Source organism: Rhinatrema bivittatum, chromosome 18 (assembly GCF_901001135.1).
Source record: "Rhinatrema bivittatum chromosome 18, aRhiBiv1.1, whole genome shotgun sequence".
Classification (NCBI taxonomy): Eukaryota; Metazoa; Chordata; class Amphibia; order Gymnophiona; family Rhinatrematidae; genus Rhinatrema; species Rhinatrema bivittatum.
In genome coordinates, this window is record NC_042632.1 from 57,987,183 (window position 1) to 58,000,555 (window position 13,373).

General features: G+C 47.7%; 1 protein-coding gene across 5 annotated transcripts in view; it reads left to right on the forward strand.

Annotated features, from left to right (window-relative positions):
- The window catches only part of BRD8 (bromodomain containing 8), an 86,368-nt gene that overhangs the window by 22,183 nt on the left and 50,812 nt on the right, over positions 1–13,373 (forward strand). For all 5 annotated transcript variants that reach the window (XM_029583309.1, XM_029583311.1, XM_029583312.1 and 2 more), the window contains exons 3-4: positions 9,158–9,227; positions 9,624–9,673. In XM_029583309.1, the coding sequence (XP_029439169.1) occupies positions 9,158–9,227; positions 9,624–9,673 (120 nt within the window). The remainder of the gene's footprint in view (positions 1–9,157; positions 9,228–9,623; positions 9,674–13,373) is intronic.

The following is a 13,373-nucleotide window of genomic DNA, read 5'->3' on the forward strand; positions in this document are numbered from 1 at the left end:
TGTGGGCAAGGTACTGCTGCGTCCGGATTGGGCCCGGGCTCTCATCTCCCAGGTACAGTGATTCATGTCACTCTCTTCCCACAGCCTGGGATTATCTTCAGGTTCTGGGCACTATGGTGTCCACTATCGATCTGATACCTTTGGCTTTTGCGCATATGCATCCTCTGCAGAGAGCCTTGCTCTCCCGCTGGAAACCGGTTTCTCGGGAGTTTCAGGCCATCCTCCCGCTGCCAGAAAGGACCAAGGACAGTCTGGCCTGGTGGCTCAACCTGGATCATTTGTTAAAGGGAGTAACCTTGGCAGTCCCTCAGTGGGTGATTGTCACCACAGTCTCTTCGGTTGGGGAGCGGTCTGTCAGACGAAATCTGCACAGGGGACATGGACGGAGTTGCAAGCATGCTGGCCGATCAATCGCTTGGAGACCAGAGCGATATACCTGACGTTGAAGCGTTTTCTCCCCCTAGTCCAGCATCGGGCTGTTCGGATTCTGTCAGACAACGCAACAACAGTAGCGTACATCAATAGTCGAGGGGGAACAAAGAGTCGTCACGTTTCTTGGGAAATGGACAAGTTGCTGGCCTGGGCGGAGGTCCACCTTTCCCGCCTAGCGACCTCTGACATCGCAGGAGTGGACAACGTTCAAGCTGACTTCTTGAGTCGTCAACACATAGATCCCGGAGAGTGGGAACTCTCCGAGGATGCAGTGGCACTTCTATTCAGTCGGTGGGGGTCTCCCCACCTGGACCTGATAGCCACTCCACGGAACACTAAAACTTCGCAATTCTTCAGCCGCAGAAGAGAGCATGGAGTGGAGGGAGTGGATGCCTTAGTCCTTCCCTGGCCGCAGCACATTCTCCTCTACGTGATTCCGCCATGGCCCCTGGTGGGAAAGGTAATCCGAAGAGTAGAGAGTCACCACGGTCCAATAATTCTGGTGGTGCCAGAATGGCCACGTCTGCCGTGGTTCACGGACTTGGTCAACCTCGCAGTGGTCATCCCTCTTCACCTGGGACATCTACCACGCTTACTGTGCCAGGGTCTGGTATTTTTCGACCAGGCAACTTGCTTCTGTCTTTCGGCCTGGCTTTTGAGAGGCGCCGGCTGAGAAGACGAGGATGCCCGGAGGCTGTGATCTCGACCCTCCTCAAGGCTAAGAAGACCTCTACGTCCATTGCTTATGTCCGAGTTTGGAAGGTCTTCGAGACCTGGTGTGGCTCCGTATCTGTCTCGCCACAGAGTGCCTCAGTGGCTCAGATACTGTCTTTCCTGCAACAGGGCCTGGAAAAGGCATTTGCCTACAATTCCCTGAGGGTGCAGGTGGCTGCCCTTTGTTCTCTGATCCAGCACCGGGAAGGAACCCCCCTTTCCTCTCACCCGGACATCGTCTGATTTCTCAAGGGAATGAAACACGTTAAGCCTCCAGTACACGCTCTGTATCCCACATGGAGCCTCAACTTAGTTCTTCAAATTCTAGGCAGCCCACCTTTCGAACCGCTACAAGCCGCTACCCTCAAGGATCTTATGCTCAACAGTCTTCTTGGTGGCTATTTGCTCTGCCCGCAGGATTTCAGAGCTTCGGGCGCTATCGTGCAGGGAGCCCTATCTCCGTTTCATGGCTTCAGGAGTTTCCTTGCACTCTGTGCCCTCTTTCATGCCCAAGGTTGTTTCTGCGTTCCATATGAATTAGACGGTGGAACGCCCGTCTTTCTCAACTGAAGATTCCCGTGAGCTACTCAAGCTCGATGTTAAGCGCATCTTCATTCGCTATCTGGAGGCCACAAATGACTTTCATTTGTTGGATCATCTTTTGTACTTTGGAGTGGGCCAAAGAAGGGGGTCAAGGCTTCGAAACCCACCATTGCTCGCTGGCTGAAAGAGGCCATCGCCTCAGCATATTTTGGTGCCAGTTGACAGCCTCTGGTGGGCATCAAGGCCCATTCCCTCCGAGCTCACGTGGCTTCCTGGGTGGAGAGTCAATCCATTTCGCCTCAGGAGATATGCCGAGCAGCCACCTAGAAGTCTTTACATACCTTTGCTCGGCACTATCATTTGAATCTACAGCCACCGGTTTTCGGCTCCTTTTGGCAATTGGGTCATTCGAGCAGGGCTATCCGGAGCCCACCCTATGTAGGGAAGCTTTGGTACATCCCACTGTCTGGACTGATCCTGTATGTACAGGGAAAATAAAATTATTCCTTACCTGCTAATTTTCGTTCCTGTAGTACCACGGATCAGTCCAGACGCCCACCCTAAGGATTTATGGGAATGGGATTGTCTCTCTGCTCAAATTGTTTTCCGTATGCCACGTGTTTAATGGCTGTTTCAAGGTTCATTTTGCAAGTTTAGTTGCCTCTTAAAGTTTAGTACACACTGTACAAGTTGTTCAAGTTGAAAGGGTTTTATACCTTGATCCATCCATCTTGTCTCTTCAGGCTTTGATATTCTTAATACTGAAGGATGACAGAGGGTGCACTGGCTTATATGGGAGCACCCTGCAAGGTTTTCTCTGACTCCATCTGCTGGACTGATCCGTGATAATACAGGAAAGAAAATTAGCAGGTAGGGAATAATTTTCTTGTAGATGAGGCTATTAGCCATTACTTCCAGTGCAGAAAATCTTTGGGCACCTAACACACATTTTTTAATGTGGCAAATCTAACTCCAGCCCCGGAGCTGGCGTTAAGTCAATCGGTGAGTCAAGGGTTCATGAGAAATTTAAAAATACTGTCTTCTGTGGTTCCTCCTACTTTAGTATCGTTACAGCATTTAAATATACTGCTTGGTGTTTAAAAATAAAGGTATAATGCAATGGCTTAATGTTTAAAAAGGTCTGAATGCACTTTACACACAGAATGTACTGAAATGGGCCTGAAGTGGGATAAAAGCAATGCCCACCTGTTCCAGTTCTGGGTGTCCGATGCATTTGAGCACTAAGCATGCACAAGTTTTCCCTCGTGTGCCCTTTTTAACACAGCACCTTATTTTAATACTGCATTGGGCGCCCAGGGGATGTGGTTATCTGCCCGTTTTAACAAACGTTTTATTGCATCGGTCCCTTATATTATAAGCCCTATGGAGACAAGAAAATACCTACAGTTCCTGAATGTAATCTACTTTGAAGTGCCAAAAAGCAGAATATAAATCAAATAGGTGCTCTTTACAAAGTGAAGAAAACATCTTTGGTGCATATTGGGGCAGATTTTAAAACCTACGCATGCGGTCTACATTTGTGCGTGCTACCCGGCGTGCACAAATGTATGCCTGATTTTATAACATGCGTGCGCAGCCGTGTGCATGTTTTGAAATCTGGGGTCGGCGCATGCAAGGGTTGCACACTAGTGCACCTTGCGTGCACCGAGCCCTAGGGGAGCCCTGATGGCTTTCCCCGTTCCCTCCCCCCTACTTTCATTTTGTAAGTTACGCCTGCTGGCTGGCAATCCCCCCAGCACAGCAGCAAATGGTCTGCCCCTGCCCTGGGACTTATGCACGCTGCCGAGCCTATTGAAAATAGGCTCGGCGCACGTAACCGCCCTACACGCGTAAGGCTTTTAAAATCTGTCCAATTATGTGTCCATGATACCCCCTCCCCCCCACCGGTTGGAAAATGTCCAGATTTGGATGAAATTTGCTGGGTTTTATGTGTAGATCACTGACACCCCCCCCCCCCCCCCCAAACTGCATGACAAATCTCTCTCTGGTTATTACAGCATTAAGAGATTTGCCTGAGTGCAGTCATTCAGTGCTAGCGGGCGATTGCTCTATCAGTGCTATGCTAGCTGCACTGCTATAGTTCTCCGTGTACTTCTATGGGAGTGCAACACCGCTATTTGTCAGCCTTTCTTCCATAGGGAGGGAAGCTTAAGTATGGTCTGTCGTCAGTACTAAACTTTCAGGGCATGAGGGTGGGCGAGAGCAGTTACACGAGGGCAGTTTTTCTATTCAGGGGTCATCAGTACTAAACTTTCAGGGCATGAGGGTGGGCGAGAGCAGTTACACGAGGGCAGTTTTTCTATTCAGGGGTCATCAGTACTAAACTTTCAGGGCATGAGGGTGGGCGAGAGCAGTTACACGAGGGCAGTTTTTCTATTCAGGGGTCGTCAGTACTAAACTTTCAGGGCGTGAGGGTGGCCGAGAGCAGTTACACGAGGGCAGTTTTTCTATTCAGGGGTCGTCAGTACTAAACTTTCAGGGCATGAGGGTGGGCGAGAGCAGTTACACGAGGGCAGTTTTTCTATTCAGGGGTCGTCAGTACTAAACTTTCAGGGCATGAGGGTGGGCGAGAGCAGTTACACGAGGGCAGTTTTTCTATTCAGGGGTCATCAGTACTAAACTTTCAGGGCGTGAGGGTGGCCGAGAGCAGTTACACGAGGGCAGAGTTTCTATTCAGGGGTCGTCAGTACTAAACTTTCAGGGCATGAGGGTGGGCGAGAGCAGTTACACGAGGGCAGTTTTTCTATTCAGGGGTCGTCAGTACTAAACTTTCAGGGCATGAGGGTGGCCGAGAGCAGTTACACGAGGGCAGTTTTTCTATTCAGGGGTCGTCAGTACTAAACGTTCAGGGCGTGAGGGTGGCCGAGAGAAGTTACACGTGGGCAGTTTTTCTATGTATTTATTTATTTTATTTAATAGCATTTCTATACCGACTTTCACAGACAAAGTCTGACCAAGACGGTTTACAACTTCCGATAAAAAGAATAAAATAAAGTAATTAAACAAAAACAAATATATAAAAAACAAACAAATAAAATACAAATAGAGAAAGTAAAGTAATAGATGGAAACAAAATACAATGTAAGTTTATAATTCCTAATTCTTTAGCATAATTATACTAATTTTATAAAAACAAGAAAAGTCTGAAAGTAGAGGAAAAACAATAACCACTGTTTTCACATGGTTTGGCTAAACATGAGTAAGCTATTGAAAGTATTATGTATGTTAAATGAATAACCGTTAATAATATGAGAGTCTTTAAGGAGATGGATTCGTTTCTACAAGTCCTGCAAAGGCCATCTTTAAGTTTTTAGTACCTTCTTAAATTCCTTGTGATCAGTACTAAACTTTCAGGGCGTGAGGGTGGCCGAGAGCACTTACACGTGGGCAGTTTTTTCCACATACACATTTCACAATTCCCTGTACGTACCCAGATACTGTGAGGGTATCCTATATCAGGACAGAGCCTACCTGCAGCCCTTCAGTATTTGTCTGACTCCAGCAGATGCAGGCAGCTGAACCTACGGTTCCCCTTCTTCTTCTTCTTTCCTTAGTTTCCCTGAGGGGATCTTTTTTCCTTTTGGGTCTGGATCAAGCAAGTATTTAATTCTTGTTTAAAAAAAAAAAGTAGAGGACTTTGAAAGTTTTCTTCTTTTTCTTCTCTCAGAGACAGTGCGGTCTCTGTGCTCTGCTGGGAGCCTAGGGGGGACTTGCCCTCCCCTTTTTTTTATCCTAGGCCCCCTTTTTCCCAGTGACTATCTGGGGTGATACTGGTGGTCCAGTCCCTCCCCCATTGTCTAGCTGTCCACTGTAGAACAGTATCCTCACAGGGAGTGTTTTTCCTCTGGTTTTGCTAAGCACTTAAAAAAAAAAGAAAAGGGGTACAGGCAGGGCTGTATTTTTATTATTGTCTGTTTTACCTTTTTCAGAACTGTGGACAGCTCTGGCAGCGCTGCCTCCGCTGACCAACAGCTTCAGCTCAGCTGTTTTTCCTTTTTTAGTGATTTTTTTTTTCAGCGCTGATGCCCCGTGCCAGCGCCTGTAAAGCATGTGGAGAGTTTGCCACGCGGCTTTTGTCGCAGAGGCCTCTGTTCAGGTGCCTACCGGGTGGGGAGGGTACCTCATCGGTCCCCTTACCCCCAGCGACCCGGGGACGAGTTCCCTGACGTGTGGCCAGGCCGTTCCCGGCCCAAAAAACCACAGGAACGGTAGCCATCTTGGAAGCGGGCTCAAATGCAGAATCGGTTGTGCAGGAAGAAGCTGAGCGAGATTCTTTAGTTTCTCCTCCAGATTTGAGCCCCCCTCATGCCCCAGAGGAGGTGCCTGACTTTATTTCTTCCCCCCCCCCCCTCGTACCCCTCCCTCCCCCCAGGAAGTCTAATTCTTGTTTCTCTGTGGAGTTTGTGCTTCTTATGCACAAGTCCTATTTAGCCAGCTTACAGCAGGAGGAAGATCCATCCCTGCCGCCCCCCCCCCCCCCCCCCGTGAATTTCCCCTCCGCAACCTCCAAAGGCGCCGGAGGGCCAGGGCTCGGTTAGGATGGTCCTGCCTTCTCCGGATCCTCCTCAGCCTCCGCCGGTCCCAACTCCAGATCCGGATGTTGATCCCCTGCTTCCTACCCCCCCCCCCCCTCTCAAGGGGGATGATCCTCAAGTTCTACGATTATTTCAAAAGGAGGAACTAGAACCTCTCATCCCGGCGGAAACGGTTATGGCCGCAATGCCTGTCAACAGTACCTTATCGGTACACTAGGTCCTTCCCCTACTCCATCACAGGGCGGTGCGGGTCCTATCGGACAACTCCACGACGGTAGCCTACATCAACCGAGAGGGGGGCACCAGGAGCTGCCTAGGCACTCTGGAAGCCAGCAAGCTCTTCGCATGGACGGAGCGTCACCTAGAACGCTTAGCTGTGTCCCATATTGTGGGGAAGGAGAACGTTCAGGCGGATTTCCTCAGTCGCCAGCAGCTAGACCCCGGCGAGTGGGAGTTGTCAGGCGCAGCAATGAACCTGATCATCCGCAGGTGGGATCCCCCTCACTTGGATCTGATGGTCACCATGAGCAATGCGAAAGCTCCTCAGTTCTTCAGCCTCAGACGGGAACATTGTGTGGAAGGGGTAGATGCCCTGGTCCTTTCCTGGCCCCACAACGTTCTACTGTACGTGTTCCCTCCTTGGCCATTAGTGGGCAAAGTGCTCCGAAGAATCAAGCTTCATCGCGGTCCCGTTATCCTAGTGGCTCCAGAATGGCCACGCAGATCGTGGTTTGCGGACCTTGTGAATTTCGCCACGGATTGCCCTCTCCGCCTCAGTCATCTTCCCCATCATCTTCGACAGGGTCCCGTATTTTTCAATCAGGCGGATCGCTTCTGTCTAGCAGCCTTGGTTTTGAACGGCGGGGATTGAGGAAGAAGGGATATAAGGAAGAGGTTATATCCACTCTGTTGCGGGCCAGGAAGCAGACTACCCCGCTTGCTTATGTCCAAGTATGAAAGGTTTTCGAAAGTGCATGTGCTGCCTCGGGTGTATCGGCTCATAAGGCTCCGTTTTCCCAGGTCCTTTCCTTTCTCCGGAACGGTCTCTCCAAGGGCTTGTCTTTCAGTTCCTTGCGAGTGCAAGTCTCCGCTCTCGGTTCTCTCTTAGGTATCATTGACAGTTACTCAGTGGTGGCTCATCCAGATGTCGTCCGTTTTCTCAAGGGAGCCAAGCACTTGAATCCTCCGGTCCGGGTTACTTGTCCCTTGTGGAATCTTAACTTGGTTCTCCGGGTTCTCTGCGAAGCTCATTTTGAACCATCTTTTTGGTGTCCATTTGTTCAGCCAGAAGAGTCTCAGAGCTTTCTACGTTTTTCTGATTCAGGGGTACCCTTAAGACGGTACCCTCTTTTTTTACCAAAGGTCATATCTTCCTTCATGTCAATCAGTCTGTGGAACTTCTTGGTTTTTCTTCGTCTGAAGTAACAAATACATCTGGAGGTGATCTGCGACGCCTCGATGTAAAACGGGTCTTGCTGCGTTACCTCCAGGTTACAAATGAGTTCCGGGTCTCTGACCACTTGTTTGTTCTGAGGAATGGTCCAAATAAACGTAATAAGGCTTCCATGGCCACTATCGTGCGTTGGCTAAAGGAGGCCATTGCGTCGGCTTACATCTGTAAGGGTTGGGCCAGTGCCAGAAGGTTTAAAAGCTCATTCCTTATGGTCTCAGGCTACTTCTTGGGTGGAGAGTCAATCGGTCTCTCTGCAGGAAATATATAGGGCCGCTACGTGGAAATCCCTGCATACTTTTGCTCGTCATTACTGCCTTGATGTGCCGGCTCCAGTTTTCGGCTTCTTTGGGCGGCAGGTTCTTCGAGCTGGACTATCTCTGTCCCACCCTCTGTAGGGAAGCTTTGGTACATCCTAGGAGTCTGGACTGATCCGGGTATGTACAGGGAAAGGAAAATTGGTTCGTACCTGCTAATTTCCGTTCCTGTAGTACCACGGATCAGTCCAGATACCTTCCCGTACTAGATGTGTTCCGTCTGCTCGAAGGTTCTATTTTCTCTACAGGTTTTTCAATATCTGATTTTTTGACTATTCTTACTCAAGGCACCGGAAGCATCTTACAGATGAAAATACAATATTTTAAGTAAGAGCGTTCTTGTTCATTCAGACTTCTTTCAGTTGTTCACTTGTTAAATTTACCAGTTTTTTTCCTTGTTGCTTGCTTGATCCTTGGGGAGTTATATCTGCTTTGAAATTACTTTATACTGAAAGGGTGTAGGGTAGGCTCTGTCCTGATATAGGATACCCTCACAGTTTGTCTCCCTCTGCTGGACAGGAGGCTCAACCCACTGTCTGGACTGATCCGTGGTACTACAAAACAAAAATTAGCAGGTAAGAACCAATTTTCCTATACACGCACACAGTTGTCCCTTAATAACTTTGCATTTGATTCATACCAAATTTTTTGGATATGTTAATGTATCTATGAGAATCATAAAACATTTTTTGTACAAGCCATATATTTCATGAATATGCACACACAACAATGCTACCTAGCAACTTTTTGCTTTCGTGTTTCATCGACACCAGATTTACAGGAAATATTGGGCGGGCGCGCAAATTCTGAAGGGTCCATTTGGTCTTTATGGAAATTCTAACTTCTAAATTTAGTTTTAATAGACAGAAGTATGATTTTGTGGGATGAGGTGACATGTTGTGCCAGCCAAGGTAGAGCACTGTGCTTAACTGTCTAGGATTTTTAAAGGCTGAGCTCTATGCTAGTGGTTGGGAGTGAGTTTATTGTGTACTGTACCTGTATAATAATCTTTGTATGTCATGCTAGGTACTTTGCAGAAGGATAAGCTGTGAATCTAATAAATGGAATAAAATGAGTCAGCTTTTTGGATGCAATTAGCATTCTTGGAATGGCACTAAGACATTTTGCTCTTTTGTTGTTCCTAGGGTGTCCGTCAGCCGTGCTATTAAACCCTTTGCTGAACCAGGCCGTCCCCCTGACTGGTTTTCTCAGAAGGTAAAACTCAGAAAATAGTCCAAAAAGAAAATGTTTTGTTGAATGATCCCAGGCATCTTGATTTGAAGCTGCTTCTTGTTTGTTCCTTCAACTCGCATCCACTTCCCCCACTGCCCTTGACCCTTAATATTATTGGGGTATTTGGTTCCTTGATATTTTCAGTACTCTGACTCTTTCTTCCACCATCTTAGTAAAATTGAGGTTTGACACTTTGATGATACTGGGGTAGTTTCTCTTCTTCTGAATTTTTCACTGCAGTATTTAAAATGCCATAGCCCGTTTGTGTCTAGGGATCTTAACATTTGTCTGAGCCAGGGATTCGAACTCTGGAGCAGTTTTCCTGGCTGAGATATCAACTTCAGTTTCCATCCTGAAACATTGTTTTTCTCTTTCCAGCACTGTGCATCTCAGTATTCAGAGCTTCTGGAGACCACCGAAACTCCTAAGTGAGTGCAAAGATATTTATGGATGGTTAGCACAATCTGGGGGTGCTCTGTCACTTTGGTTTGAGAATAATACAGAATTGTTTCACTGACTTGATAGAAGTTTATAATATTCAATGAAGAATATAAAAGCCCCTGGTGAGACGTCACCTGGGATACAGTATACAATTCTGAACCTTCAAAAGGATAAAAACAGGATGGAGCCAGTCCAGGAGGAGGTCTTCACTGTAAAGCGTATGGAGATAGACTTCAAGATCAGAACCCCAGAGGAAAGTCAGGCTAGGGGAAATATGATACAAACATTTAAATACCTCCAATACATAGGAGGCTCTGGAACAAGGGGTTTTGAGACGGGTGAAAAGGAGTAGACTTAGGAGTAATCTAAGGAAATATTTCTTTACAGAGAGGGTGGTGTATGCATGGATCCTTCATGTGGAGATAATGGAGACGAGGACAGGATCTGAAGTTGTCAAAGTGTAGAGGAACTGAGGGTGGTTAGGATTTTACTGCTGGGATGGGCAAACCAAATAGGCCATATGGTCTTTTCTGCTGCCACATTTCTATGTTAAGATGTTTAAGATACAAAAGGCTCTCTTAAGCACTACCCCTGAGCCAGTGGTGGTCCCACCAGATCATATAACTGTGTGTGCTTAATGGAGCAGTACTGCTAGATTTCCCCAGAAGGACAGCATTGCTTTTTCTTTTGTATTTCTGGGCTCCTTTTTATCCTACTACAATTTTTCTTATTTTTCCATGATTCCTTGAAATAAGTTTGCACCCTATAATAATGGTCATACCTACATTTTGTTTTACAATTTTCTAGTAACTATATTGGCCTTGGAAAAAGCAGAAACATTTGTGATTCTTTTTACTGAATTAATAGAAAGTTGGTGTATGTGAGCTTTCAAGAACATCTGGAGAAGGATCTGTGGAGTTTCGAAATCTTATACCCCCTTCATTTCAAAGTCTCATGCTCTGAGCCCATTCTTCAGCTGCCCATGCAATATCTATCTTTTATATTATTAGTGCAACACTGGCATGGAGCTCTGAATATGGTTGCACTTCCAGTGGAGATGAGTTATATTGTTTAAACTAGTATTCCCTGTACGTACCCCGGATCAGTCCAGACACCTGGGTTTTGCCTCCCCTCCAGCAGATGGAGACAGAGAAGTTTTTCAAAACAACCCTGCCATATATACCAAGGTGCCACCCACAGTCCCTCAGTCGTACTCTGTCTCTAGCAGATGGCGGAGCTGCAAAACCCACAGTCTCTTCTGATTTCCTGGTTACAATAGTTTGATAGAGCAGGATTGTAGTCAGGTTGGATTTGGCAAATTAGGGGGATTCTGTGCCTTTAATTTTTAATAGGTTACAGAAAAAAATAAAAGATTAACAGTCCCTCACGGATGGAGGTTCTGTGAGTCTCCCAGGAGGTTGCTAGGTCCTGAGGGGACCATCCCTCCTGGTCGAGCCCACTGCTTTTAAGGGTTGAGAACTCTACCTCTGGTTGTCAGCGTTGGGGTGATACCGGGGAGCCAGGCTCACTCACCCCTACAGGAGCAGGGCCTGCTACAGAACCAGGGACAGTGATCGGGCAAGGTTTTTTTTTTCTGTGTTTAAAAAAAAAAAAGGTTGTTTTTAACTTGTGCGACGTTTCTCTGGTACTTCCCTTCCCCGCCTCTCTGCGCCGCCATTTCGCTGCTTGTTGCAGCTGTTTTTCTTGTTTTTTGGCTGCAGACAGCATGCCTCGGGGGTCGGCTTGCCACGCGCTGGCTGTTTACCCAGAGGGGAAGGACCCTCCGTTTTGCCCCGGGGAGGTTGGCATCGGGTTCCTTGGTGCTCCACGCGGCTGCCGGCAAGCGGCCCAGCCCCAGCTGATCCGTTCCCGCTGAGCACAGGAACGGAGGCCATCTTGGATAACTTTCGGGCAGACGTGATGGGGGAAGGGTTTTCACAACCCGCACTATCCCCACAGTGAGTTGTCCCTTAGGGGGAGGTGCCAGCGGGCCCAGACTCTCTTGCAACTGAGGGTAGCCCTGAGGGGGCTGATAATACCTCTTCTGACTCCTCTTTTTCTTCTGAGTTTGTGCTGTTGATGCACAAGGCCTTTAGGGAGAAGAAGGCTGGGAATCTAAGGGTCTCTTGTAGTTCCCTTCGAGTACAGGTTGTCGCGCTCGGTTGTCTCAGAGGTAAGGTCCAGGGGGTAGCGTTGGCGTTACACGCAGATGTGGCGCATTTTCTTCGAGGAGCGAAGCACTTGCGTCCACCGCTTCGCCATCCGTGTCCTTCCTGGAACCTCAATTTGGTACTTTCATCCTTGTGTGCACTGCCTTTTGAGCCTATAAAGCGGACGACGCTGAAAGATCTCACGCTGAAGGTGGTATTTTTGGTTGCGATTTCCTCGGCATGTCGGGTGTCGGAATTGCAGGCCTTGTCATGCAGGGAGCCTCTCTTGTGGATTTTCCGATTCAGGTGTGTCCTCGCAGACGGTTCCCTCCTTTCTCCCAAAGGTGGTGTCTTCTTTTCACTTGAACCAATCGATTGAGCTTCCCTCCTTCTCTGATGTGGATCGCTCAGATCCTGAGACAAAGGATTTACGGAAGCTGGATGTACGCAGGGCGCTGATACGATATCTAGAGATTACAAATCCTTTCCTTGTATCTCTTTGTGTTGTGGAGTGGACCGAAAAGAGATAGTATGGCTTCAAAGACTGCGATAGCTCGCTGGCTGAAGGAAGCTATCGGTTCAGCGTATTTACTGCGTGAAAAAAACGGTACCGGTGGGGCTTTGCGCCCATTCTACGCGGTCACAAGCAGCTTCTTGGGCGGAATGTCATCAAGTCTTGCCCCAGGAAATTTGCAGCATGGCCACTTGGAAATCTTTGCACACTTTTGCAAGGCATTACAGATTGGATATTCAAGCTTCGGAGTCTGGAGGATTTGGAGAAGGGGTGCTCCGAGTGGGCCTCTCTGGTTCCAACCCTCGGTAAGTTGGCTCTGGTACATCCCAGGTGTCTGGACTGATCCAGGGTACGTACAGGGAAAGGAAAATTATTTTCTTACCTGAAAATTTTCGTTCCTGTAGTACCACGGATCAGTCCAGAGCCCCGCCCATGGCTGTGTACACTAAAGTAACTGAGAGTCCGCTCGTGTGATATTTTTTTCTCGACATTTGTACTGTCTTATCGCTTGTTCTATTGGTTCGGAGAGTTCTGTTCCTAGTTGGGGGTTTGACTCAGCATTATTATAGATGGAACATTAGTTGTATAACTTGGTTTTGTTCCATTCTGCTTTGACATTATGTAAGACTGAGGGACTGTGGGTGGCACCTTGGTATATATGGCAGGGTTGTTTTGAAAAACTTCTCTGTCTCCATCTGCTGGAGGGGAGGCAAAACCCAGGTGTCTGGACTGATCCTTGGGAAATTCCAGGCGTCCTCCACTCTCTCCGAGAAGAAATATTTCCTGATGTTGATTCTGGGTCGTTCTCCTGGAGTTAGTTAGAACTAGCCTCTACCACAGATATGGCACCATAAGTTTTCATTCCTAGTTAGGGGATTGCCTCGCTTTGCCTAGCTATCTTGGTAACATGGAACCCAGTACAATATGCACCTTCACTCTTGCCAGGTATTGCTAATGAGTAAAGGCTAGGACCTTCTCCCCAAGAGGCTGTAAATGTTTGAGCACCTTTAATTGCATGTTAAA